Source organism: Syngnathus leptorhynchus, chromosome 13 (assembly GCF_054491065.1).
Source record: "Syngnathus leptorhynchus isolate UIUO chromosome 13, UIUO_Slep, whole genome shotgun sequence".
Lineage (NCBI taxonomy): Eukaryota > Metazoa > Chordata > Actinopteri > Syngnathiformes > Syngnathidae > Syngnathus > Syngnathus leptorhynchus.
Genome location: NC_141207.1, coordinates 5,959,022 through 5,985,246, shown reverse-complemented (window position 1 = coordinate 5,985,246; position 26,225 = coordinate 5,959,022). Strand labels below are relative to the sequence as shown.

Sequence of the window (26,225 nt, the reverse complement as noted above, 5' to 3'; positions counted from 1 at the left end):
TTCGCTTGGCATTCTGTTTACACTAGAAACCTTTCTCGGAAGTGCCGGCGTGCTTTGGCCGTTCTTGCTATCGTTTTTCCATAAACATCCACACTCGGCTGAGAGTACACCGACCCCTCGTTCGAGCACTTCAGCGGGGGTAAAGAATGGATGACATCGCCAATTGGGGCTATTTTGAGAATTGAGAGAAGGGCGCCCCCCCCCCACACTCCTCCCGGACGAGGGTGAGGTGGGGAGGGCTGATGTGGAAACTCTCAGTTGACCTTCTGGAGAGGGACTGCGGGGGGTCGCTACGGAAAAATAGTGGGGGTCGGAATTTCGAAAGCGGAAAAAAAACCTCATTAGGCAAAAAAGTGACGGGAGAGTTATAAAAGAAACGAGGAGAGCCGGCCAAGATAGAATTAGCCTGCAGCTTCGGCTACCCCGATGGAGGAGGATTAGTGGGCAGGGATCGCGTGTGTGTGGTTGTGTGTTGAGTAAGTGTGTGTTTTCAACTGCGTAGGAGGAGGAGGAGGAGGAACTGGGGCGATTTGGCAATTCCTAATTTTGCCTGCACCAACAAAGGAAATGCCTGGATCTTGTGTTCATCATCATTTACTGTACACAGCACACACAATTTCCTCTATGTGCAAAGGTGGCAAAAGTAGAAGTGAAGATACTTTCTCAAATCATAGTTTGATAAAAGTCCTGATTCGTCTCCTTTGCTTAAGTAACGGTAAAAAAATTTCTTTGTCCGACAAGTCATATATACACAATACCTGTATTGACAACTTGGCACAACCACATCTGTGCAGATTTTGTTCAATTCCGACAGGATCATCAGTCACATGTCCTACACAAGAAAAACAAAATTAGCTAAGGCTAGCAACTGAAAAAGTACACTTCCATGTTTCGTGGTGCCTTGCCATTAACCTTTGTCATTTTATATTGTTAGCATCAAGCTAAAAAGTCTCCTGAAGTACATAAAGTATTTGTATTGACTATAGTTACTTTCCACCACTTCTGTGATTCTTCTATGTGCGTGTTACTTGGCGTGTGCCCCCCTTCCCTCCCCTCCCTCACACACACTTCAACACAGGCCGACCTCAAAGAGCACCATCACCACTCGACTGAATGTCCGCGGTCTTTGTTTCGCCACAACTAATGTGCAAGACGTTCATTGCGCATTGCCAAAATCCACCTACCCAGCCTCCCACTCTCCCTGCCCACTCTTCGGCTCACTTTCTCCCCTTCTCTTTTGTGTACGCTTTGTTGTCTTTCATGCACTCCACGCCGAGACCTAACCTCTGCGTGACCGCAACGTCTTTGGGCACCGCCGCCGCTGGCTGTCAAATTGAACAACCCGGCCTCTATAAAGGTTTTCATCGCGTCCCGGTGGGTGGATTTCATTAGCTTATTTAGCACAAGTTACAGCAGGAGTCGACGATTATCGAGTTTGTGGGGGTGTTCGGGCGACGCGTTAAGATTTTTGTCGGGCCTTGGTGACGGTGGTGGGAAGTAACAGGGTACATATATATATATATATAGTATATATATGTTAATATGTGTGTGTGTATATATATACATATATTTTTTTTTAAAATGAAAAATACATTGTATATAATTAAAAAAATTCACAGTTACTTTTTATTTAAGTACATTTCATCTTTACTATTTTAAGTAAAAGAGTTCTACTTCTACTTTTAGTCTCATTTTCTTCACAAATGTATCTGTACTCAAATCGAGAATCTGAGTACTTCCACAATGATTCATCCACGCCGGGTGACACACGAGTGACAAGACAAATGGTTTGCAAAAAATATGTAGTAGCAGTGTCAAAACGTGATAGGCTGAGCCACAACAGAACATTGTATCCTCACAGTCGATGACGCTTCGGTGTTACTACACGCAAGCCGTGCTCACAATTCTTTTCTTTTGCTTTGATCTGACTTTGGTAGAGAATACATGAAAGAATTCCAAAAAAAGTTGCGTGTTCTTTCCTGGAACGCTTGAATGAATGACTGATCAAACTATCATCGGTTGAAGTGTGAAAGAGACACCACCTAGATTTTCACAAGGTGACCTCTGACTGAACCAACACGTAACGTTAATTGAGTCACTCCAATTATAGCTGTGTCCATATTACATGTCGGAACACGATACATTGAAAGCTTCACGCGCGCTAACTGTTGACACGACAATAGCCGCCACGTTGGAATGCTGTGACTCAAAGGCATCAATGGATTGCAACATGGGACCAAAAGAGACAGAATGTTCTTCGTGGTATTCATCTTAAATAACGGTCACATGCATAGTTGTTGAGAATTGTGAAATATTTTGACTCGCCTTTTCCGTTTGGCGCCGTTCAGACTATCGTATATATTTTTCATTCGTGGTATTGTTACTGAATGACAGCAGCGTAATAAAGTGAATCATAGTTTTACATTGTTTTAGTTTTACGATAGAACGATTCAATTGATACTTGTGTAGCAGTTTTGTGATGGTGACAGTTGGAGAGGCTGGAACAAATTACTTTTGTTATTTCCAATGGGAGCTTTTTGGAATTGGAAGCACTCTGTAGTCATTGTGTTCCACTGTTCTTGTTAGCTCGCGACCAATTTTATTTTTTTCCCCGCTTCGTGTCGTTGTCGTGACTCACATTGAAGTAAATAGTGTTCGACCTCACACTGACTGTAAACTGTGACTACGTCCCAGTCTGAAGTGACACGTTCTTTTTTTGTCTCCCCCCCCCCCCCCCCAATTCCACGGCACGTTCGCTTTGGCACATTCTCCGCACTCCTTAGACAAGTCGCCGCCGGGCTCGAGATGTGTCATCGCTCATCTGTGCTGTGAGTCGAGAGGCGGGACGAGCGGAACTTCAGATGAGATGGACTCCCATTTTTATTATTATTTTTTGACATGGGTGCTTTGTCCACACTGATGTCCAAGAGTAGCTTACGTGACATGTATGGCAAGGTATGCTCACATGGGGAATGCACCAGGTGAGGTGTGGCGGTTCCGCCCGCCGCACTCAGTCCTTCAGTTCTTCAATCAATTAATCTGTCAGAGTAAATCAGGAGGAAACATCACAGGAAGAGCGACGATGGGCCGACGGTGTAGGACACGCTTCATTTTTCCCTTGAAGCAGAGGGCGTTCTTGTTGGGGACTTTGATTGATAAGAATGTTACACACTCACGCCCACACATGTCCCACACATGTTGTTGTTCACACATACAAGTCCACGGTAGGCACATACACACAGTCCCACCAGATCTCATGTCCAATGTGAAATGTTTACAACCCGCCCACGCCGCCGCTGCTTTCCTCCCCTGTCAATAAAGCCTTCCCAGAAGTATGTGAGATGCATTATGGCGTCCACGTAACGGGGGGGTTGCACTCACGTCCTCCATCACGGAACAACTCGTGTGCAGCTCATTTGGTTTCTAGGCCTCTTGATGACAAATGCATGCATTGGCATACTTCACGTTAGCATAAAGGATCAAACTGGAATATTTTGTGCTTTCTGAGGTCAATTAAAATAAATGAACTGACGAGAGTAGACTTGGATTGAATCCATTTAAATGTCATTAGGCCGGCGAGAACATTTAAGTGATATAGTGTCGCTAAAGTAGCACATCACGTTGAACCTGCACTGCAAATCTAGCCAAAGAGTGTTAAAACTCCAAAGCAGTCATTTGGCGAGACTTCTGATCAGTGAAAGAAGCTGACGAAGATCGTGTCACACACTTGCCGCATCGTCAGCTCAAACGTGATGTCGAATTCTGGCAAATGAGGTCAGGTCATTCTGCATGGCTAAAAGAGGAATTCCAAAGTGACACATACATCACCTTAACTTTTGAAAGTTTGAAGGAATGGGGGAGGGGGGGGGGGGGGGGTAAAACATCTTTCACTTTGTTATATATATGTTTGTTGAGTCAGCAATGTGCGAGCGAGAATAAAAGAGATGACGACAGATAAAGTGACAGAGGGAGCCGTGTGGGCTATAAGCAAAGGCTTATCTTGTGTTTGTTTGCACGTGGAGTCCAAGATAACGCCTGTGGTTTTTTTTTTTTTTTTTGGTAGACACTTCTCCGCCGCTCTCACTCACAGACACAAAGCAGGATGATTCAGTTCTCAGACAGCGTGATCATTCACTTGGGGCTGTACTCGTCTCCTCCCCGCTCTGTTTGTGATCAAATATTCAGTGCTGCTTGTTGGATACAGAGTAGAGCGCTCTCCTGAATCGCATCACGATCATTATCATGGTATCTGACGCCATAGGCATTTCAGTCAGTACATTCAATGCTCGGAAGGCATCGAGTCTCTGTCAGATTAAATTCATCTTGAGACGCCAGCAATCTTGAGAATTCGTGGAGTACTCATTTAGTGAGATAGCGGTTAGTGCTTATGCCTCACAGTTCTGAGATTATGGCATCGACTCTCGTTATAATTTGTTTCTCGGCTTAGCTAAATTGTAAAGTCAATATTAAACTCATGTTATTTGTGTATGACGTAATGGATTAGAAATGCAGGCTGCAGGCTTGTTTACGGTTGAATCCTATTTGTTCTTGCACATATGTATACATTCTGTATGTCAGTAATTTTTCATGTACATGTATTTTATATTTCTGCCAAGTAAAATGCTCACTTTTACTTCCATACTCCCATGTTAGTGCAAAATAAAACCTGAATAAATTGTTTTTTGACTAAATAAAATGATGATCATATATATAAAATACTTTTAATACGTATTAGTATTTCATACTTTAATTTAACTATTCAAAGAACAAATTTTAATTTGTTGTCTCTTAAGAAACTTGCACTTTTACTTAAGTATCGCTTCCAGGCACTACAAATCGAGTTCCTGGATATGACGAGTTTGTTTACAAATGTACCTTGTATCTAGGAGGCGTGGTTAGTTACCTGCCTTGCTGACGTCACAGCCCACCGACACAACCGGCATTTATTTATTTGAATGCTCTTAAGGTCGTACGAAAACAACCATGTGATTCTCAAGTATCATTTTCAACGTTTGCGTAAGTCAGTCATGAAGTAACACGATAAACTATTTGTTTTTATTATTTCGTCATTGCCTCGGAACATTCTTACCGAAATAGAACGTCGCGACGGTGACCTTTGGAGGACGAGTCCACCTTTAAAAAAAAAAAAAAAATCATATTGGTGACATCACATCCGAGAAGAGTCTCTTTAAGAGGCGACTCACCAACGAACGGACGTTCTTCACACCGAGAGAGCGGCACTGTTGACTGGATAGCTTCAGGAGCAACGTGCTCAAACGTCTTCGACCACCTTGTGGATAATTCATTTCCATCACATTCCTTATTGGGAATTCGCTGCTGACCTGTTCGGTTCGTACCTTACATGCCAAAGCTGGGGGAACAAATTGGACCTTTGACTTCCACGCGAAGCTTCGCGGTTCTTGCCACGGTCATCGGTAAGTACTTTTCACCTTTTTAATAATGAGTACATCACATTCCTTCGCTGTTCCGTCCTAAATATTACAGAAGCCGGTGGCTTGTCGTATTGACCGGTAATGAAGGATCGATAATAAAGCATGTTGTCAAGGGAGTGCCATGTAAATTGTGTTGGACGTTATTAACTTCACCACACGGCTCGTATCGATCGAGTAGTGAATGTCAGGCTGTTACAGTAAAAGAAAATATATAATTAGTGGGCGGCTAGTGTTAATTAAAACGGTAACTTGCACATTATTGATTTTCATGCTGTGGTAGTGACCACAGCAAAGCACATTATTATACTATTTTGTTTATTATAAATATAAAAATTATAAATATAAATGGTTTCTATTCATAATTTGAGTAATAAGCCATTTTGTACCAATTTTATGCCGTTACGAAAGAAAAGTGAGTAACCTACTGGTATTGGTTTGTAACTCCTCTGTGGCCACTTGGGGGCGATGGAGATCTTTTAACGTGCAAGAAGGCTAACTTCTTACCCTGAAAAACAGCTATAAACAGGTATAATGTAAATATTGCAATTATATCTATGATATAAAATTTGAGGATAATCACGTAAATATCTAGTATTTTTATGTATTCAAATAAATGAACTTACTCTCATTAAAATTCTTTATAGGAATATTCAATTCTATTTTAGTGTTGCCAACTTGACAGTGCTCATACATGCGCTATGCAGGGAGAGGAAAATTATTGTGTAAACAGAGCTGCACCCATTTATGCAAAAAAAGCTGATTTAAATTTATAGGGTAAACAGTATCCACCTGCATGAGATTACATGATATGGTGAAAATGCGTTTTAAAAAAACATTTATAATGGCCAAAATGTGGTGAAATTAGAGCTTTGTGCTCCACATTCGCTTCTTCTATGCTGTCATTTATTATGAATGGATTTTAACTCGCTCTCCCTCCACGTGGGTGTACACCTCGCCCCCTATTGGCTCGCCCCGGGTGAGCTTTCTCACGATTGGTTCGCCGTGCAGGGGGTTTGGCTTGAGAGCCGACGCTGGCTGGATCTTTGGGATACTTTTTGTGTGCAAGACGTTCATTGTCACTCATGTTCCACGGGAGCTTGCGTGGGTACGAGTTTAAGCCCGTCTCGTCGCCGTGTGCCGAAGCTGAACGCGTACTTGTAAAACTGAGCGGAATATACGTGGACCAGTCTGCCTTTTTTGTTTTATTCATTCACCCATCTATGTAGCATAGGGCCGCGGGAACACTAAAGCCACGGATCGGCTTTCTCCTCGTCCTCCTCCTCATCTTATTCTCCCTCGTCGATTCCATCATCCCTCACTGATCATCTTCCACCACCCCGCGACCCCACAGGTTATCGGATGGACCAGCATCCCAGCGCCCGGAGCTGCACCAGCCGCGGGGCTTCTTCGTCCTGCGAGGCCGCCCCCGCCGAGCCCTCCATGAACCTGCACATCCACTCCACCACCGGCACCCGCTTCGAGCTTTCGCTGCCCCAGGAGGAGACCGTGGACGGGCTGAAAAGGAGGCTGTCCCAGCGGCTCAAAGTACCCAAAGAGAGGCTCGCCCTGCTGCACAAAGAAACGTGAGTCCAGTATTTAGACTGATACATCATTGAGCAGGAAAAATCCAGTTTGATCTAATTAACTATCGGCAGCAGTGGTGCGAAACATACAGCTCGTGGGCCTGAACTGCAATTATATTAAAAGCCCAACTACATTCAATATGTATTTCATCATTCCATTGTATTTTTTACTTTGGCCATCTGAGGTCTGAAACTTAAATGGAAAAAGGCTCTACAGCAAGAGAAAGGCGTTTTCAACACTTAATCATTTTTTTAAAGTAAAACCTACACGTGGACTGACAAATAGTATAGATTTGTGCCGAAACTTCCCAAATTGTGACATAGTTCAGCCTGACACTTGTCTCGCACTTGTCAGTCAATATCTGTGTTATTTGAAAGACCCACGAGATGAGTTTTCGGAGGACTCGGTACATTGCGCTGCAGTCCTAAATTTATTCTATCAAAACTGAGCGTTACGTGTCACAATTACACACAGGGGACGCGTCGGTCACTTGAGATGATATTGACGGGACGACGCATTGATTGATCCCTCCCATCTTCTAAACAGAGAGCCCGGAATCAATTGATAATGTTCGTGCGTCTCATATACTCATATGACTCATATACAGTCAATGTCAGGAACCTTTCACAAGTCCGATCTTATAAAGTTACATGTCAAGGGTGAGTCATGCCCTTACGTGTGTCCGTCGCAGTAGCTCGGTAGGTTGGGCGCCGCCTCGATGGCTTTTTTTTTTTTTTTTCAATCGAAGTGAAGCGAAACCATAACGCTGCAGTATTAGCAAGCGGCTAAATGAATGAATGAAGGCCAGGTTAAGCGGGGTTTAACAAAAGCGCAGGTGGTGTTTTGCAAAAAGTAACCATGGAGGAGGAGGCTTTCCAAGATGCAAACAGTACGTATTGTTTTTCCAGCCTATAGCCAACCTTGCCCATTGTAATCACATCATCCTTTAAAATGTACCCCCCCCACTTTTTTTTTTTTTTTTAAATCCCCTCCTGCCCTTGTAACTGTAGACCAGCTCGCAAGTGGGTGCCGGGGTCTTTGTTCAGCAGCACAGGGTGAGATTTGGGTCAAGCTGGCTTTTCACTCAGCTGCCCATCGCAAGCGTCATCCTATCAGTCACGTGTATTGCGTCATGTCACACGGCAGCGTTGTAAGTTATTTCATTGACCATCAAGCAGGCTTATTTGTTCTTTTATATTTGGGGAAGGAACCGTCTAGTTTATAAATCGCACTGCTCAGTGTAACAAACAACCTCAAACGCCGGCAAAAATATCCACTGCGAGCAATTGTCAGAGCCTCGCTATACTTGCAATTGAAATATGACAGCTGGATCAATATTTCCCTTCACCCTCGGCTCTTTTTCCAAACTGGTTTTGAAGTCGGCGCACCCCCCGCGGACGCGGCTACGCTTGTTTGTGCGAAGAGAGATATTGTCAGCACAGTCTAATTATCTCGTTCCTCTCTGAACCCCGCAGCAGACTAAGTTCGGGGAAACTCCAGGATCTTGGCGTCTCCGATGGGAGCAAGTTAACACTCGTACCGACCGTCGAAGCAGGATTAATGGTGAGGCCGGCCTGCCCTAGCCGTACGCCGTTTCAACATGTGTTATTGATTTTATTTTTATAAATCAAACATTTGTCTTGTTTCCACCCCCCCCCCCCCTCACAGTCTCAAGCGTCAAGACCCGAGCAGTCAGTAATGCAAGCCTTGGAGAGCTTAACCGAAACTCAGGTAAGAAGTCGGCTTGGTTATGAGCTGATGGCTTTGTAAACTTGATCCTGGTCGCTTTACCTTTTGTAGCGAACAGCATATGATTAGCGCCTTTTACTGAGCCGTCTAAAAATTTACATGCGGGGCCATTTTGAAGCCCCTCGACCACAGTTTGCGAAACCTTGCTCCAGATGCCATATTACCAAGGCTCCACAATAAACGAGGACATCGTGAGTCACGCAGTCTCGCGTATGTCATCTGCTGACACGCTACCTGTAGTTACATCACCACAAACCTGATTCGTTCCTTTGTCAGGTTGAGCTCACTGGCTTATCAAAACAACTGCATGGGGGAGGGGGGGGGAGCCTCACCAATTATACCAGAAAGCAGGCTTGCGTGAAAACATGATTTGAGTTATTGTGTCTGTGTTTGTGACAACAGGCAGCTTTGTCACTCAAGCAATGCAACAGAGAGCGGATGAGACCTTAAAGCACAAGCCTCTTTGGCTTGTCTTAATCTCCGCCTCTTAAACAAGCCTGGCGAGCGTCACGCGTTAAGATATAACTGGGAGCGCCACCCTCCCGTATCCTAGTAACATCTGCGGTTTATATGTGGAAGCTGCTGCCGATGCTTTCATGTAACACTCACATGCACACAAGCAAGTTTCCAGCAAGTGCGCTCGGGCTCGTAAACTGCTGGACCGTCGGGTAGACGCCAGCTTCCTGAAAGCAAGTTGTGCGGCGGCGGTGAGGGGCGCAACACACCCCACCGATGTAAAACCTCCAAGTTCCGCCGAAAAGCCCGTACGCCTTTTTAGGCCGCGTCAGGGTATGACTCAACCTCGGAGATGGATGGCGACAGCTGAGGCTAAAACGCGCACACAGCCGACGGCGTGAGATGCGAAGCGACTTCCTTTTGCAGAGTTGCATAAGTGCGAGATGCGTGCGGACGCGTCAATGACGATTATGAAACCGGAGTAGATGGCCATGCAAATTTAGCAATTTATGAGTGAAATTGCAAAAAGCTAAGGTTTTGCCTTTTCAAAAAAACGGATCTGCGCCCGTTGCAAATAAAGCGAAAAGACGTCAGAGCGCTGTTTGGCTTGACTTTGCTCCCCGATGTGAACTTTTGTTGGCCGTGCTGAGCGTGTGAACTCGTAGCGGAGAAGTAGCAAATGACTTCATGTGTGTAGGTGTGTGACAACGGATGGCTGCTCGCACTTTACGGCGCTGTGGAGCTTATCTTTACTGCCAATTGATGCATCAACTTTGAATATTTGTCATCCTTGTTTTTATTCCCAGGGTGGCCGCTTCAACGCGTATTAGTCACTCCGCGTGTGCCTTTCTCTGGAATTTCTCGCTGTGCTCATCCTAATTGCGAAAACAACAGCGCAGTGTGGCGGGTTAAAAGGTTACAATAAAGCCATTTGGCTTCTTTAGTGTGTTTTTCTCCAAAGAAATTGATTCTGCTTTATAATTCATGAAGCGGCACGGTATGGATTGCGGTGGGATTTGATTGGGAAAATAGAAACACCAAAGCTTTCTCTCATTCGACCCCCCCCCCCCCCCCCCTCCCTCACTCCCTTTAATGCCGGGGCTATCAAAAATCAATCAATGCACTTAGCTCTTGAAAGTGTCTGACACGATAACTGATACCATCGTTCACCCAAAAATAGCCTCGGGGAGACGAGATTTGGGGTGCAGCTGTGAGCCGCTAACCTATGAACCCTCGCATTTGCCCGTGTTTTGGAGTAAAGCCGCATTTGTTCAGGGCGAAAACAGGCCGACCGCAGAAATGGAAATGAGTCGGGACGCTCCCAAGCAGCTATCAATTAAATGCGCTCTCCGCTCGGGTTTGACCGTGATGACAAGGACAATCCTGACCGCCTTTAATTCCTGCTCTGCCACCTCACTCCAGACTCTCTGCATGACATCTAAGTGGCGTTAAGCTCCCGCCTAGTGACAGCCCATCAAAGCGCAGCGACGCTAGGCCTAGCCGGGGCGACTCTCATCAACCTTGTATGCTTTCGTCAAGTGTGTATATGTCTTACATACGTACGGCTCGCAGAGGATATATTTTTTTTTAAGAGGATTTCCGCTCCTGTTCAGAAAGTGAGGACGTGTCTCTTAGGAAAATGAAAGACGAGCGCTGAAAGCGGCGCTTTCGCAAATTTTAGGCATTTGTCGGCAGCCACGTTCTCTCTCAGACTATTGATCTTGGCGTTTGACGGAAAGAGGAGGATTATATGTCCCTTCTCGGCACACGAGGGACTATTTGCTCATTGATGCACATTGATGTCGGAATAAAACCCAAGCAGGCCTCACCCCTTAACACCCCCCCCCCCTGCCCGTTGCCCTTCCCCCCCTGCATGCAGCCACCTCTTTGTTCACATCTTAAAACATGGAACCTAACCAACTGACAAGCCCTTCAAGGCATTGACAAATTGACAAATTTCCCCTTGAATGCTAACATATTGCTTTGGGAGGAGGCCGTGTTTCGCCATTGGTCGGTTACGTAGCTGCCCCCCCCCCCCCCCAACCTTGCATACTTCCTCCTCCACAGGGAGCGACAACTCACACTCAATGCCGAGTGATGCAAAACTCTGAAGAGGCACCATTTGGGGTCGCGTCCACCTCGTTCCATTTCCTTTCCCTCCCACGAAAGGGCGGATTGGACAGTCATTGAGTTGCACAATATGTGGGATCTGCCACAATAGAATGTTGTCAATATGGCTCAATTATGTTTCCCTTTACAGTCATGCACCTTATCTGAATAATAGTTCATCAGCTGCATTGACGCCACTGGAAATCATTCAAATTGGATTTAGGATGTAGGCGGGCCAGGAACCTGAAGAATGACTCAATGTATTGGTCAAGCATGGCCTCCCCGCCACCATTTAAAAACAAAGCCTGTTTTGTTTTGTTTTTTCAAAGGGCTTATTTTTTCTTTTCGAATGCTAATTCCGAATTAAAATTTGAGATAAAAGACAATAACGGCGCGGCACCTGTAAATGGCGGCTTTGGTAATGGCGCTAATAAGATGATCACACGGCCTCTTTTTGCATCTGTATAATCCCCCCTTTTGTGATTTTATTAATGCACAGCGGGTAGAAAGGGGAGGATGGGCATGGTCAAGGTGTGTTTGCAGGGGGGGATGTCGTTCATTGTGCATCGGCCGGCATCCATTTTTAATGTCCGCCTCTATTAATTCGCTCGGGCCCACGGCGGTAAGAACAATTTCTCTATACGCGTCGTGACCGCCATTGTTTCGGTATTCCGCCGGCGACGCCTTTGTGATTCAAGTAGTGGCCGTCGTGACCGATAGAGCTGCCGAGTGGGCGGAGGGAGACGTGACGACCATTACCGAGTCTAATGAGGTCAAGTTATTTACAAAAAAAAAAAAAAATGTTTTCTCTGGGTTCACGATCATTCCGTGACAGACGCATTTGGAAATGGATTTCAAATTGGACCAGTAAATGTGGGTTGAGTTTTTCGGTTTAGGAATGCGTGAGAATGTCAGTCAAAACTGTTTTGACCTCGCGCAACACTCTTATTATTTCCACTCCCATTTTTCGAAGTCCACATAAATGTTTTACCAAATGTTGTCATCCTTCCAGTACATGTATCCGTTCTTAGAGTCTTCTTCATTTTTTCATCCAGTGCCAAGCCATGAGCTCCACTTTTCACATTGAGGCCGCTCTAGTTTCTGCTCGGCTTGATCCGTGACCACAAGGAGTGGCTTTAGTGGGAACTTAATTTCATCGTTATGAATGCTATTTCCTGCCCATCTCTTGTTTCATATCGGGCCGTATTACTCATGCAGGTCTTCCTAATGGGGTCTTTGAAGAGCCCCCCCCCCCCCCACCCCCCTGGCTGCTTTCAGGATTTAGGGCATGATGCAAGTCATTGATTCCCCACCCCGCCCTGCCTGTCTCCTTTTCGTTATTGCATCTTTAGCTGGTACGTTGTCCGCACAAAGACCGACAATAGCGTTGCACCTCAGTCGATATTCGGGTTAATAAAAACGACTTGGACAGGTGCTCAGCTTCATCGGAAGCCGAATACGCCTGCAGGAGAGCCCCCTCCCTCCCCTTCTCTGCAGCCTCCGATCCCGCTCCCCCCCCCTGCCAAGCCTCTATCCTCTTTTCTCCAGCACAAAGCTGATCAGTTGTTCATGAATGTCAGCTAGGCATCTTCTTTCCCCTCCCTCCTTCCCTCCCTCCTCCCTTATCGCCACCGCCGCACTTCGCTTAGTGCGCGAAGGAAGAACGATTGCAAATGAGTTCCTTGAACCACAGGGACCCCAATAAATAAAACTGTCAGCTAGAGATGTCGAGAGGAAAAAAGAGGGAAGGAGCCAGAGGCACATCCTCACTGAATATTTCATCACCCACCACCAGCACCAATACTCCCTGACACCCTGCCCCCATCGCCCGCCTCCCCCCTTCTCTCACCATCTTCTCCCAACCCCTCCTCCTCCTCTCGCTGCCCCTCACCATGCTCTTCCATCCCTACATGTCAACCGCCGCCTCCCACTAAACCAAATACCAGCACCCGAATCTGACAACACGATGGTATTTAAAAAAAAAAAAAAAAAAAAGGCTTCTTCATTAACACCACCTCGCCAGTGTGTCGTCAGGCAAAGACACACCTCACTTTTCTCTTTTGCGTGTTAAACGAAACAATACGAGGGCTAGCTTCAAGTGAGGCCTCTCCTCTCTGCTCTTCTTGTGTCTCTCATAACAAACCAGCACAGAAGTTGCTTTTGTAAAGCTTTGGAATTCAAGTGTGCTACGATGAGCAGCGGTGGGGTGGGGTGGATAAAGGTTGCACGGAGGAGGAGGAGGAGGGTTTCAGACATGCCTAGAAGCCCCTCTTTTGTTTGCCTGTGATGTTCCAGAAAGGCTCTATCTGGTGTTTGTACTGACGTCAATGGTAGCCAGCCACATCGGCTCTCTCCTGAGAACAAGACAGGCATGTTTGGACTGGAGCTGAGCTGCTATAGCTGAAACCACCGGGAATCATTCAATCGCCAGCTCGACAGCACTCGAAACCCCCCCCCCCCCCAACCGCACACTTAACAGACCCCCCCCACCCCTTGTTTCCCTCTCACAGTCTGTCCGTCTGGAAGAGGCTTGTTGCTACACGAGCGCTCTCGCCAATGTGGCCGCTGGCAAGCAGACTGTGCTGTATCATCCTCCGCAACCCCCCGTACGGCTCCCCTCCCTCAGGAAACGGGGGGCCCTATTTCAAGCGTTCCGCTCGGCAGCACCCCCCGGATCCTCGAGCTGCTTCTCGCGCGCGTCAGTCTGAATTGCACACCTGAAGATTTACTTTGGCTCTGCTTTTTGTATCATTTGGCAAAAAAATTACAGCCGTCGAAAAGCGCTCCGTTATTTGCGCGCTCTGCTGATTTCGGCCTTTTGATTTGTTTTGTCTAACGAAAAGGTCGAGGCGGCCCGAGCGACTCCGATCGTAGACCCTTTGTTGAGTCAGACGTTTTTAGCTCGGAAAAACAAATACGAGACACCGAATTGACTTTCGGTCAACAGTGACAACAAAAACAAGACGCGCATCAACAAAATATGATGCTGTAAGGCAAACTAGTAATCAGCTCTCTTATCTAACCGAGCATTTGTTCTATAAATCTACCGGTAAGTCCCGTCCAAACAGGCAAGGGTGGAGCCAGCGTTGATGACATGAGGTGAAAGACTTCTCACGCAGGTTCCACCCCATCTCCCAACCTTCTTCTAACCAAACAGCAATTTTGACGCCCCACCCCCAGGGTTGTGTGTTTTGGACTAGCAATACTCACATTCTTGACAGCTGCCAGTCAACTTCCAATCTATTATGCCCCTCCCAACCCTGCTTTCACACCCCGCCTCAGGCCTGCTGCTTTTGTCGTCTTTCCACAACGGTGTAATGGCGGTGGGTGTGGACTGTATCAACAAGACCCTGATAGGCGTCGTTTACACTCCCCAAAAGTGCTGAGTTTGTTTATCCCAAAGCCTTCCTTGTATGCTGATTGTAATCACCGTCCTTTTTTACTTAATGTTGAAACACGGCCGTGAGCTCATCTTTGTCCTTTCGCCTGTTTTTTTTTTTTTTTTGTTATTGCCACACACCCATGTCGATACCAGTGTGCAAAGGTCACCGTGGCAATATAGGGAGGCGACGGTCGATAGAGAAATAAATAAGCAGCTCTGAAGAGAGAGGAGTGATTGAGGGCAGAGCCTGCTGATTCACAGGGTTAACCACCAGGCAACATCTCAGGAGCACGGCCAAAAGTCTTGACAGAGTGACACCTGCTCTTTTTTTTTTTTCACGCATAGGTCAGAGCTGTAACATTTATCCGCCGTTGCTTTTCATGCGCAATCAAACAAAGAGAACAGAAACCTGGTAAGAAAGACTTTGATTTCGAAACATCACAATTCACGTGCGACTGTTTTTTTTTTTTTTTTTGACTCTCACAATAAAGCCCAAATTCACATTGACACGCAGTTTCAGCAACCATGCAGCAAAGTCACATGCACGCAAAGGCCAAGAAAACAAAACTCTTGTTGTCGAATGCGAATCCTTTAGCCAAGTTGTGACAAGTCCACTGTGGAATTCTTGTGTCCATCCGGGCCACTGATGGGTCAGTAAATCCCCCTCTCCACACACACACGTCCATTTTAGCCTCTGTTGTGAGTGCTCCAAAAATGGGCATCCCTTCCAGATCCGCCACAGACAATTGTCCATTCTGTTCCTACGGGCGGGCGGGGTGTATTTCCTGGACGTAGGACTGATTTTTCAGGCCCTAAGCCAGAGAGAAGGGTGGCTTTTGTCCTCACGCTGAATGACACTGCTGACTAAGAGCGAGCCCAAGGGCAGTTGGAGGCGAGTGAGAGTGGGCTCTGTTTGTGTGTTTTCCAACAGTCGGCCGGCCTCATCCAGCCCATGTAAATAGCCCAGTGTTACAGAATGGTGATTGATCGCAGGATTGGCCGAATGTGGTGCGTCTGTGTCTCAATGAGAGTGGGAGCTCAAAGCTCTGTTGTTTGTGCTTCAACGGCCGTCCACTGTTCATTGACAGAAGAGGAAGTCAAACGTGCAGGGGAGCGTCTCGCTTTTTTGGGATTGCAACAATTCTCTGTCCTTATTGAGAATCTTTTTTTTTTTTTTTTTTTTCCATCTACAGGTCAGCGATTTCCTGTCTGGCCGCTCCCCCCTCACGCTGGCCCTCCGCGTGGGTGATCACATGATGTTCGTCCAGCTCCAGCTGGCAGCACAGCAGTCGGGAGGTCCGCAGATCCAGCACAGGCACCTTATCACCCGGGGCAACTCAGATGGCGCGATGGGCCAACCCGCAGGACAACCTTGTATCCCTCAAGCGCACTCCCCACTCCCTCATCATCCACACAACCCCCACTTGCCTCAACCGGGCCCCTCCGCATCCTCTTCCACAAGCACCTCAACCCTCCCTCTTCCCTCCACACACCACCAGTCCCTGCCCCCCATGTACCACCAGTCCCCATCGTCGGTTCCTCACTGCGGCCCGGCCACCCCTCCTCCCCCTCCTTCCCGCTCCCCTCGCACGTCGTCGCATGTCCCCGGGAGTCTGTTCCGCTCTCCTCCCCATCATCTGCGGGACCACCACCACTACCACCAGCCTTCCTCGGGCCAAGCCAGCCACAACCCGGCCAGCCCCGTAGCCCCCGTTTTGTGCCCTGAGGTAAGCTTGAAATATCTTACCATACACAAAATGAAAATATCTCAAAATGGTTGCTTGTCAGTAATATAGCTGGCATGAAAATGTATTTTCAAGTTACCTGAGCAAAAGGACAAACTAAAACTTCTGTCCCTGGTTCCAGAAATACAGGATCTGGTTTGTAACTGCAACATCATGACCCCCATTTTTCCGTTTCAGGCCAGCTGCAGCACCAACAGCCCCAGTAGTGGCACGAGTTCCTCGGCGCGCTCCCGTAAACCCGGCGCCATCATTGAGAGCTTTGTGAACCACGCTCCTGGAGTCTTTTCAGGGACCTTTTCAGGTGAGATTTATCGATCGCTCCGAGCAATAAACATGCACACTCTCGTCTGGAGTGTATTGCTGCAATACTCTGCTTCCTCTCTTCTCAGGCACTTTGCACCCCAACTGCCAAGACAGCAACGGGCGCCCCCGGCGAGATATAGGTACCATCCTTCAGATTCTCAACGACCTCCTGAGCGCCACGCGCCACTACCAGGGCATGCCGCCGTCTCTCACCCAACTCCGCTACCAAACCCAGTGCGGCACGCCCGGTTCGCCGTCCCCGTCGCCGCCTCCCTCGCCCCCGGTGGTCGGCGCCACGGGACTCTCAGCCAAAGCTACCTCGGTGCCCGCCGTCAACCCTAGCAACCCTCCGCCGACCCTTCATCCGCTGGTGCAGTGCCAGAGTCAGATCCGCATGTGCAAGCCTCCTGGTGAGTAACTTGCACGTGAAATCGCAGACACACAAAAGGGCGCCGCATTCATTCACGACACAGATGCTTCCTGCTGATACCTTGGCTTACACTTGATCATTCTCTTGATCAACAGCTAATTTGATAACATGCCAAAAAAAAGTGAAATTGCACAACCCTAAGAGGGTGCTAAAGTCAAAGACGCTTTTTCCCAAGATGTGATACGTGCCTCTCTAGACTTTTACAGTCAGGCATCACCTTGTATTTCCCTCGCCAAGGAGATAGCTTTACCCCTTCCAGCCCCGGGCAAAGCTATGTTTAGAGTAGATTAGGCTTCAACCGCTTTAAGACGACAAGGGTGTGTGCAGGTCTTAACTCGTACGGACTGAACACCGCACATGCCCGAAGGGTGGTGCAGGTGCTGGAGTTCAAATGACACTCTCTTAAAAGCACCTTTCCGGTCGGAGCCACCAGATTCCGAGTGTCAGCCAGATGTCCAGCGCAGATAACATTGAATCGGTGTTGTAAGGTTACACTAAGAGAAAACAGCATTGTCTTGGGCGGCCTCCTTATCTCCTGTCAGGGGGGGAAACGGAGTTGGGTGAAGTCGGTCCTGAGATGCGCTCGGTGGTGTTGAATGTTTGCTTTTGTGCGAGCTGAATAGTTTTAGCAGCTGACTGAGTGGGAATGTACAGTCAGTCCAGCGTCCCCCTATATCAACTCCAGTGTCCTCACAAGTGTCCAGTGAACAGTTGGAATAACACAGGCTTATTTTCCTAACTTAGGAAAGACCTTTCCCTCAATACCCCCGCCCCCCTCGTCCCGTCTCTACATCTGCACTCAACGCCCCCCCCCCCCACCCACCGTCCAAAAACAGCCTCGCCTGTAAAATCCATCTGTCCATCTTCCTCCTCTTCGTTTTCCATGCCTGTGTTGTGCATCAATACTGTACATTCTCTGTGTTCATTTGACCTTTAAATAGATTTATTCTGAACTTCAGCACTGGAGGGGGGTTGTTAAAACCAAAACACTAAGAACCGTCATTCATCAAAGGGGTGTTAACTCCTGTCCGTCAGCCCAGCCAACTGCCCACGGGATTGAGCGTGGCTTCCAGGGGAGTGGGTAGAAGAAAAAGCTTGTTTTGCCTTGCCCCAACTTCCTGCTCACCATCGAAACTTCTTGGGAACTGATATGAATGGGGAACCAGCTGAGGCAAAGCCGGTGTGGCTCACTGATACAATGAACCTTGGACCGGCATCCTGTTCTGCGTGGCGTCCCACGGAAGTCATTGACTTAGCAATGCTCTCGGTCAGTCTTATCTGCAGACACCTGACGGATGATTTACTAGACTTAACGTTGCGGCTTAACGTCACGTTACCGAAGCCTACCTCCATTCAGCCGCAGGACTAACGGAGTGTGTTGTGTACGCACTTCTACTTAAGACAACCTCTTGGAAATGTCACATAGCTGGAGTCTCTCCAGAGAGCTTTTACCCTTTCCCACTGCAAGTTCATGTGCGGGGAGGATAAGACAAGCGTAAATAAAAAAGCTTGACACGCCCGAGCCTCAAACGCCTGGTTAAAAGCTTGGTTTCATAGCACTGGTGAAAGGAGTTGCTGAGTTTGAAGATTTTTTTTTTTTTTTCTAGTTCGGGACTCACGGCCTGGCAGGCTGATTGTTAGATAAATTCCATTACTGGGGAGAGTGGACCTCGCTCCGGCCCCCCCTGTCCAGCTAAAGCCATTGTGTAGGGGCCAGGGACAGGGGCTGCATACAGGGCACCAGGCTGAGCCATTGTGGAGGAGAGGAAGGGAGGGCTTTGGGATTATAGGGCTGCCTTTTAGTCCTTCTCCCACTGCAGCTGCCTTAGTTCAACACAGGCCTGCAGAATAGAGCTCTGAAAGCTCCCCCCCCTACCTTCCGGATCCCTCCCCCCCCCATGTCCCCTTTAGATTTGTCAGGTCACGTTAGCGTCCCCGGGGCAAGCCAGACTAGAAGGGCGGGTGAGGAAGAATCGTAGATCTTTGCCTCTCCTCGTTTAAGCTCCGAGCGGCTTGAACCGATTCCGCCGCACCCGTTATCCGCCGCTAAGACCCTTGCTCACACGTGCGGCAGCGGCTCAGCCCAGCTCAGCGAGCGGTGACGCAGTACAGCGCGGCGCTATCGAGCGAAAAGCCAGTCAAGCACATCGGGTGGCCTTTCATTGTCGACAAGGAGAGAAGAAGGGAGAATGCAAATGAAGTCGAAAAAGTCATTGAAGAGCGTGTGTCCCTGCAGGGCTGTCGGCGGCCTTTCACTCGCTGTCACAACGCTCATTTCAGCCCCCCCCCCTGCCTCGTTTATGATCGGCGGCGCGTCTGATTGGCCAATCTTGCCATTTTCTACCTCAACACTATTGTTTTTCCCAGGTGGCTAGCGTCTTTGGCAAGTCGGAATGTCAAGTTAAAGTCATTCCAGTGAACTAAAGAAACCCTCAATCCTTGCTTCGATTGTTTTTTTTTTTGACTGCTTTAAGCCGATAAGGCAACCAAGAAGAACTTTGCTTGCCATTGATTCAACTTTTGTGGTCAAGGACTGACATGATTTCAAATCAACATAGCTTTTTCCTTTGGTCTTGTCAACCAAATCAAAACCTGTCAACTCTTTTGTTCTACCAAGCAAGAACAGTTGAGTTTTTCTAAAACAGTAAATCAGCTTTTTCTTGTCTCCTCCTACTTGAATCCACCCGCCCTTTCTCCCAGCTTTTGGTCTTCTGTCAAAGCACATAAGTGGACGAAATGGAATTGTTTTTGTCTCTCCCATTCACTTCCAACTTCTCTCTGAGTCCTCCAAGGTTATTGTTGTTCACGTCAAAGCTCTCCAGTCAGGCTTAGAGCCAGGCAGCCATCATGAATGTGTGTGCGTGTATGCAATTTGCGCGTGTATGTATTTGTGTGTATGGTTTGTCCCTCTTAGCCAGCCCTAATAATAGCCCTACTGTCATAAACATAGACTGGAGATCCCTGTGGCCAGCTGTGTCCGGCCCAGCCGCCCTGGGCTCCGGTAGTGACGCTGATGAATGGTCTCTCTCACACACACATGCCTGCACACAACACATACTTACACTCATATTGGTGGCGCTCCAAGCACATTCCCAAAACACTTTCCAAGCCAAAGGCCGTCCACTTCCTGCAGCGCGTTGAAAAACTGCTTTTTATACTCTTTGTTTGTTGTATTGTTTTTGCATTTTAGAATGAAAAGGAAACTGGGTGGGGGGGCTCACTCAGAGTGCAGTTACCAGGGCAAAGGAAAAAAAAGTCTGAATCAAGGGGATCCCCCCCTACCTTTGTTTTTTACAGATCTTGATTTAACATCCATGCTGATTTCCAGAATCCAATGCCAGAATATTTCCTATTCACAGTGGCTAGTATTTATAGAGGCGGAGAAAGAAGGCTCGGGGGGGGGGGGGAGTAAGGCAAATGAAGCCCACGCGGGGTCCACAAGCCATTCCGACAGAGTTAGAGCAAAGGAGAGCGTAATCGATTGGGAAAACTGCCACCGACGGCTGATCCTTTACCCTCCGCCCTCTATCCTCGCTCTGCCTCTGGAGGCGGAATTCCTTAACCCCCCCCTCCCCCTCCCTCTCCAGTGCCCTTCTTCATACTGGCCCACCTAGCAGCATCCCTGGAGATGCAAAGTGGGGAGCAGGGTAGAAAAATGAAGAGGGAGGTGATGGTGGGGGTGTATGTGGGTCAATGAGCCGCAAGTAGGAAACCATAATGGAAAAAAAAAAAAAAACCTAGAAGAAAAACCCAATCTCCCCGTCTCTCTCACCGCGTACAATTTCCATTCGCTTGCATTTTCTATTGAAAGCCAATAGCGTTGTCCCGCGCCCGAGATGGATGGCTGCACTAGAGCTAAGGTTTAATCAATAGGTCTTTTTAATTTGCCATCGATCCACGTTAAAAGCTACTGCGGCTGTTGCTGGGTGTGTGTGTGCGTGTGTGTGGCTGGTTGTGCGTGCAGCGTTTCGCCCCGCGCGTGTGTGTTTATGCGTGCAAATATGCGATGGCGGATCGGAGCCGCAGTTAGGCCATGGGCCGCCCCGCTTTGCTTTATCGACATGGCAGCCCGTTATTTCATTTTTTAATTCCCAGACAGTTACTAATGGAGCTGGCGAATAGATTGTGGTTACATGCACCATCCTTCAGAGCCCCCCATACAATGTATACACACACTATTTTATTTTATTGTGTCTTTCCCAAGCTAATTCCGCCTTTCCCTTCCCAGGCGACCGAGTCCGTCAGACGGAGAACCGCGCCACCCGCTGCAAAGTGGAGCGTCTGCAGCTACTGATGCAGCAGAAGCGCCTTCGCCGCAAGGCCCGGCGAGACCAGCGCGGCCCCTATCACTGGCTGCCCAACCGCAAGGCGGGCCGCAGCAACAGCAACAGCAGCATGTCCAGCGAGGGCTCCCTGGACCTGGACTTTGACGACTCCGTCTGGAAGCCCGACGTCAAGGCCGACTTGAAGTCCGAGTTTGTCATGGCCTGAGAGGATGAAGCGTGCTCAGAGCAAAGTTACGGGGGAATTGCTAGAAAAGACCCCCCTTCCCCTCCTTTTCCCACTCCTTACAGACTTCAATCCCATCATCCTTCACAGCAACAGGACTTTGTCTGCTGCTTGGATTTGGACTCAAGAAGAAACCTTGAATTTGAGCTTAGAAGAATTCCGTGGGTGGTGGTGGTATTTTTGGACTTTCTCATGCGTGCGTGCTCTGTACACTGACTAAGAGCTCCAAGTGGACTTCCCAATAGGACACAAGCACCAGATGCCTCAGTGTGTCCCCCCTCCCCAAAATGGCAACGCTGCCAGACTCTTTGGAATATTGCGACGGGCATTCTTTACTGATCTCCAAACTCACTCGAGCAGTCCGCTTCTGACCTGTTACAGGCTGGTTCAATGTCTTGTTTTTGTTTTGTTTGTTTGATTTTTAAACATACTATTTTATAAAGCAGAAAAGAAGATGTAGCATTGTTCACAAAGCATTCAGGTTTTCATAGAACAGTTCAAAACGTTGATTTGCACAGAATCTTGATTTCTAACTCGTGTGCAGAAATAATATGGAAGTATTGATATCAACCTCAGCGATCGGAGAGATAAAAGGACGAACAGAAAGTGCTTTAGTTGGGGGATTTTAAAATCCTGAAATAAAAAAAAAAAAAAGCTAATTATGACATTTAATAATAAGTAAAACAAAAATCTATTTTTTATTTCTATTCCTCTCGCTGTTTTCCAAAAGCAGCGGCCCTTTGTGGCTTTGTGGTTGGGTACCAATAAATATCCATTCAGTCGTTCATTCATAAGGTTCTTCATAACGGTCCAATGACACATGACTCGCAACCCAAGTGGACCGTGTACATAAATGTGGCCATTGCGAAAGATTTTTTTTTTTCTTTAAGAGTGTATGTTACCCCCCCCCCCTCCAATATTTGTTATCTTCCCCCAAGTTTCCACTAATTACCCCTCACAACCATTTAAAGTCATCCTGGCAATTTTTTTTATTGGCAAAATGTGATAAATGTGTTAACTTAGTGCCTCCACCGGAACATCCATGAACATATCACAGTTTTGCTGCTACACACAAAAAAAAAAAAAAATAAGTGTCAGGCAGAGTTTTCTTTGCATGTGGATGGCGTGACGATGAAATGGAAAAAGAAGAGCAGAGGTGGAGGTTCACATGCATGAATTTCTGGGGGAAAAAAAAAAGAAACCGCTGCTTTTGTTCACGTTTTTTGTCATTTTTACTCGTGTGTGTTTGGGGGAGATGGGGGAGAAAAAAAAAAGACATCCTGTGAAAGTATTACCAACAAATCAGAACAGATGAAGTTAAGTCCCCCCCCCCCCACTGAACATTCCTGTTATATGACAATGAAGTTGGAGCCCCCCCAACATTTGAAGCTCCCTTTTCACGCCGGAACACCGAGGATCACATACGGACGCACTCGCGGAGACTCGAGGAACTTTGAATTATCGAGCGCCCCGCCACGATTGCACTCCCAAAAGATTGCAGTGAGAGATTACCATTTTGTGTGTGTGTGTGCGGGGTGGGAGGGGGGGGGGACCTCATCTTTTTGTTAAGTGGCCTTACCTTTCACTAAGAAATTGGGGACAATGGGACGGGAATGTTTCTATTTTTTTTTCCCAACTTTATCGCTATGTCATCAAGGCACCACTTTTGCACTGCCTGTAAAAGCCCACATTTGTCCGCCTTCATTCAGCGTGTTTTTTTTTTTGTAAATGACTTGGAATGGGGATAAAAAGTCGGACCCGGAATTTTCCACTTTTGGATGTAGTGTCAGAAGCTCCCAAAAGTAGTAACGGCGTTAGCGTAGCCCGTTTTACACTGCATGTAAAAATTGGTATTTTGTGTATTATCATCACCAACATGGAATGTGGAGACAAAGTCAATTAAGCAAAATTTCCGTTTCCAAAGCGTCATTTTCCCACGTCTTTATATAACCCATTTTCTACTGCATGTAAAAAAAAAAATTCCTGACTCCTGAAATCGTACCTGATCAGTGTGTAAGGTGGTTGATTGCCTTGGCAGGGCTCCGTGTAAAAAGGCAACGGCGGATAAATGCCGGGTCATTTTGCAGGATCTGTGTGAAAGAGGCCACGGAGCTTTTTGTTATGTGTTTTCTAGCAGGTGGAGTCTCTATTATGTCAAGGCTTCTGTGCCTTAAAATGTTGCCCCTTGCAGTGTCGATGAAAATTGGTTTTCGTTTCGTTATCCCCGACCGGCCTCACGTCCCTGAAAACAAAAGAGGCTAAATTTGAAACTGTTCCTACGCTTATGACTTGGCACAAAAGAGCCAGAAAGGTCCTGTAAGGATCACATGCACTTCCCTTTCTCCTTTGGATCCAACATTACCAAAAGGACAGTTTATCCACCCGTCCCCTCACCCACCTCCCCTCCCGGTCAAATTCTATTTATTTTCCTTTTGTATATGTATGAACTATACTCTGTGTGTGCCTCACTTCTGTGTGAAATTGAAAAAGACGACAAATGATGATAGAGCATTACAGAGGGATACAAAAAAAAAAAAAATGACGTTAATGAAATTCCTGATTGCGGCAGTTTCAGTTGCCTGTTCTTACTTGTAGCCAACGATTGAAATTGAACCAGATTCAAAAAATACAATTTACAATGTTCTAGCTCTAGACCAGTGTAGCACATGTGTGACTGTATTAATTTATGAAACCAAAATGGTAACTGTGAATTACGTATTTCTTTGTGCATTTTTTAAGTGGGGGGAAAACAAGGCAGCAGCTCTTGCTCATGTCTGGATTTTTTTTTTTGGGTGGAAATATAATGGAAACAAACCACGTTTCTCAAAAAAAAAAAAAGAAAAAATTAAAATATATATGAATATATTTTTTTTTCTTAAGCAATACATTTCAGTGTGACTTGTGATAGAACATTTTCTTTTTTTAGGTAATAAATAAAAAAAAAAAAGCCAAAATGACAACACAAGCTTGTGTCTACGCGTTTGTTATATTTGCATTCGATAACATTGAGTGAAAGCTGTTATTCGCTCTAACATTTCACGGGGGAATCTATTTGTTCAAGTAATGTGATCGTATCAAATAGGGAAGTATTGGATTGATTACATATATTACTCTTATTACATTTAATGACTGGAGCATACCACATTTGCTTTTGCGGGGGGGCAAGCGATTCTTGATCGCTAATTAAAAGCAGTGAGTGCAATCTAGCTGTAGCTAGCTAACATTAATGCTCAAGTAAAAGTACATTAGTATGTTGTTGCATTAAAACTGCTCTGTAAATGTAATGTTACTGTAATGGAGTAAATGTAGTGCATTATTACCCCCCCGATAAAATAAATAAACTTACAAATATATTTAGTACTGTACATGACCTCACAATAAAGAACACAAGACATGCATTTCTCCACAAAAGTGAATCCAAATATGTCGAAGCCTCACACGTGCAGGCGGTTAATAGTATTTCCGAGTCGGCGCTGCCAGCTGACTTTTCTTAGTGCGAAGGTCGCGAAGAGCGAGCTCAACTCAGCGAGATTTGAAGGCGGCTTGAACATGAAAGGACGAGGCCTCAAAAGCCAAGGACTGACTGACTTGAGCTTTTCAACTAAACCTTCACATGAAAGCTGTTTTTACAGCGCGGCGGTTGTGGAAACATTCGCTCGTTGTTCGGTCTTTGTTCTTGGCGTCTTGTTATCACTGGAGTACAAAAAATGATTCACGAATAGGGCTTAGGAGGAAAATCTTGATTTTTTTTTTTAATTAGAAATATTGTGCTGAAAACAATACACTTCCAAAAGACTTTTTTTTTTTTTACAATTATTATTATTGTAGCACATTAGATTTTCAGATATTTCCATTCTGTGTTTTGACATTTGTGATTTTCCCATAGCTAAATTTTTCTAATCATGTGGCTTTTTTTTGTTTTTTTTTGTTGAAGTCTCTGCAAACCTCCTGACTTCCAGTCAAACTGCAACTGTCAAGAGGCCTCTTCTGAGAAGTAGCTGCCTCTTTCTCACTGTCACTCTCGGCCTCCGCACTCAAACCCGGTCTTCATTGACAGACACGGGCGAGCGATGCACACTAACGCTTAAAAAAGAAAAAAAAAAGAGAGAGAGAGAGAGATAGGGAGGCTTAGTTTCCACCACGAACTGAAAGCTGGCGGTTCCGTGCTGGATGCAGAGAAGCTCCGAAGAGTTTGGCGGGGGTGGGATGGGAGGGAGGAGGGAGGGGGGGGGGGTTCTCGGTGTGATCTTAGATAAGACAGGCTGCTGAATTTAAAACACACGCCCACCCACACGCACGCAAATATACACACGCGTAGATACGAGCACGCAAGAGCAGCTCGCTCAGGGTATCGTTGTTGTGCTTGCTTGTCATAATGAGACTTGGGCAAAGCAAAGGCAAGTCAGCCTACCTGTCACGCTGCTGTTAACATGTGTTGCCCCCCCATTGCTATTTTATTTTTGACGTCAACAGCAGTCACGCACGCCGACGACTGCGCTGCAATT

The 26,225-nt window shown here is 46.7% G+C and overlaps 1 protein-coding gene across 1 annotated transcript; it reads left to right on the top strand.

Moving 5' to 3' along the window:
• The first annotated feature begins 4,992 nt into the window (after positions 1 to 4,992).
• midn (midnolin) lies at positions 4,993 to 24,985 on the top strand. The gene is made up of 8 exons (XM_085927970.1): positions 4,993 to 5,435; positions 6,805 to 7,036; positions 8,513 to 8,600; positions 8,706 to 8,768; positions 15,927 to 16,460; positions 16,656 to 16,779; positions 16,868 to 17,191; positions 21,440 to 24,985. The coding sequence occupies exons 1-8, from the start codon at positions 5,363 to 5,365 to the stop codon at positions 21,700 to 21,702; spliced, it is 1,701 nt and encodes a 566-aa protein (XP_085784096.1). The 5' UTR covers positions 4,993 to 5,362; the 3' UTR covers positions 21,703 to 24,985.
• The last annotated feature ends 1,240 nt before the right edge of the window (positions 24,986 to 26,225 follow it).

What these genes read in the sequence shown, in the direction of transcription:
- midn (XM_085927970.1), top strand. Translation starts at nt 5,363, where the DNA reads ATGCCAAAGCTGGGGGAACAAATTGGACCTTTGACTTCCACGCGAAGC. An exon ending in AGAGCTTAACCGAAACTCAG is followed by an intron (nt 8,769 to 15,926) that starts GTAAGAAGTCGG and finishes TTCCATCTACAG; the next exon opens with GTCAGCGATTTCCTGTCTGG. An exon ending in CCGCATGTGCAAGCCTCCTG is followed by an intron (nt 17,192 to 21,439) that starts GTGAGTAACTTG and finishes TTCCCTTCCCAG; the next exon opens with GCGACCGAGTCCGTCAGACG.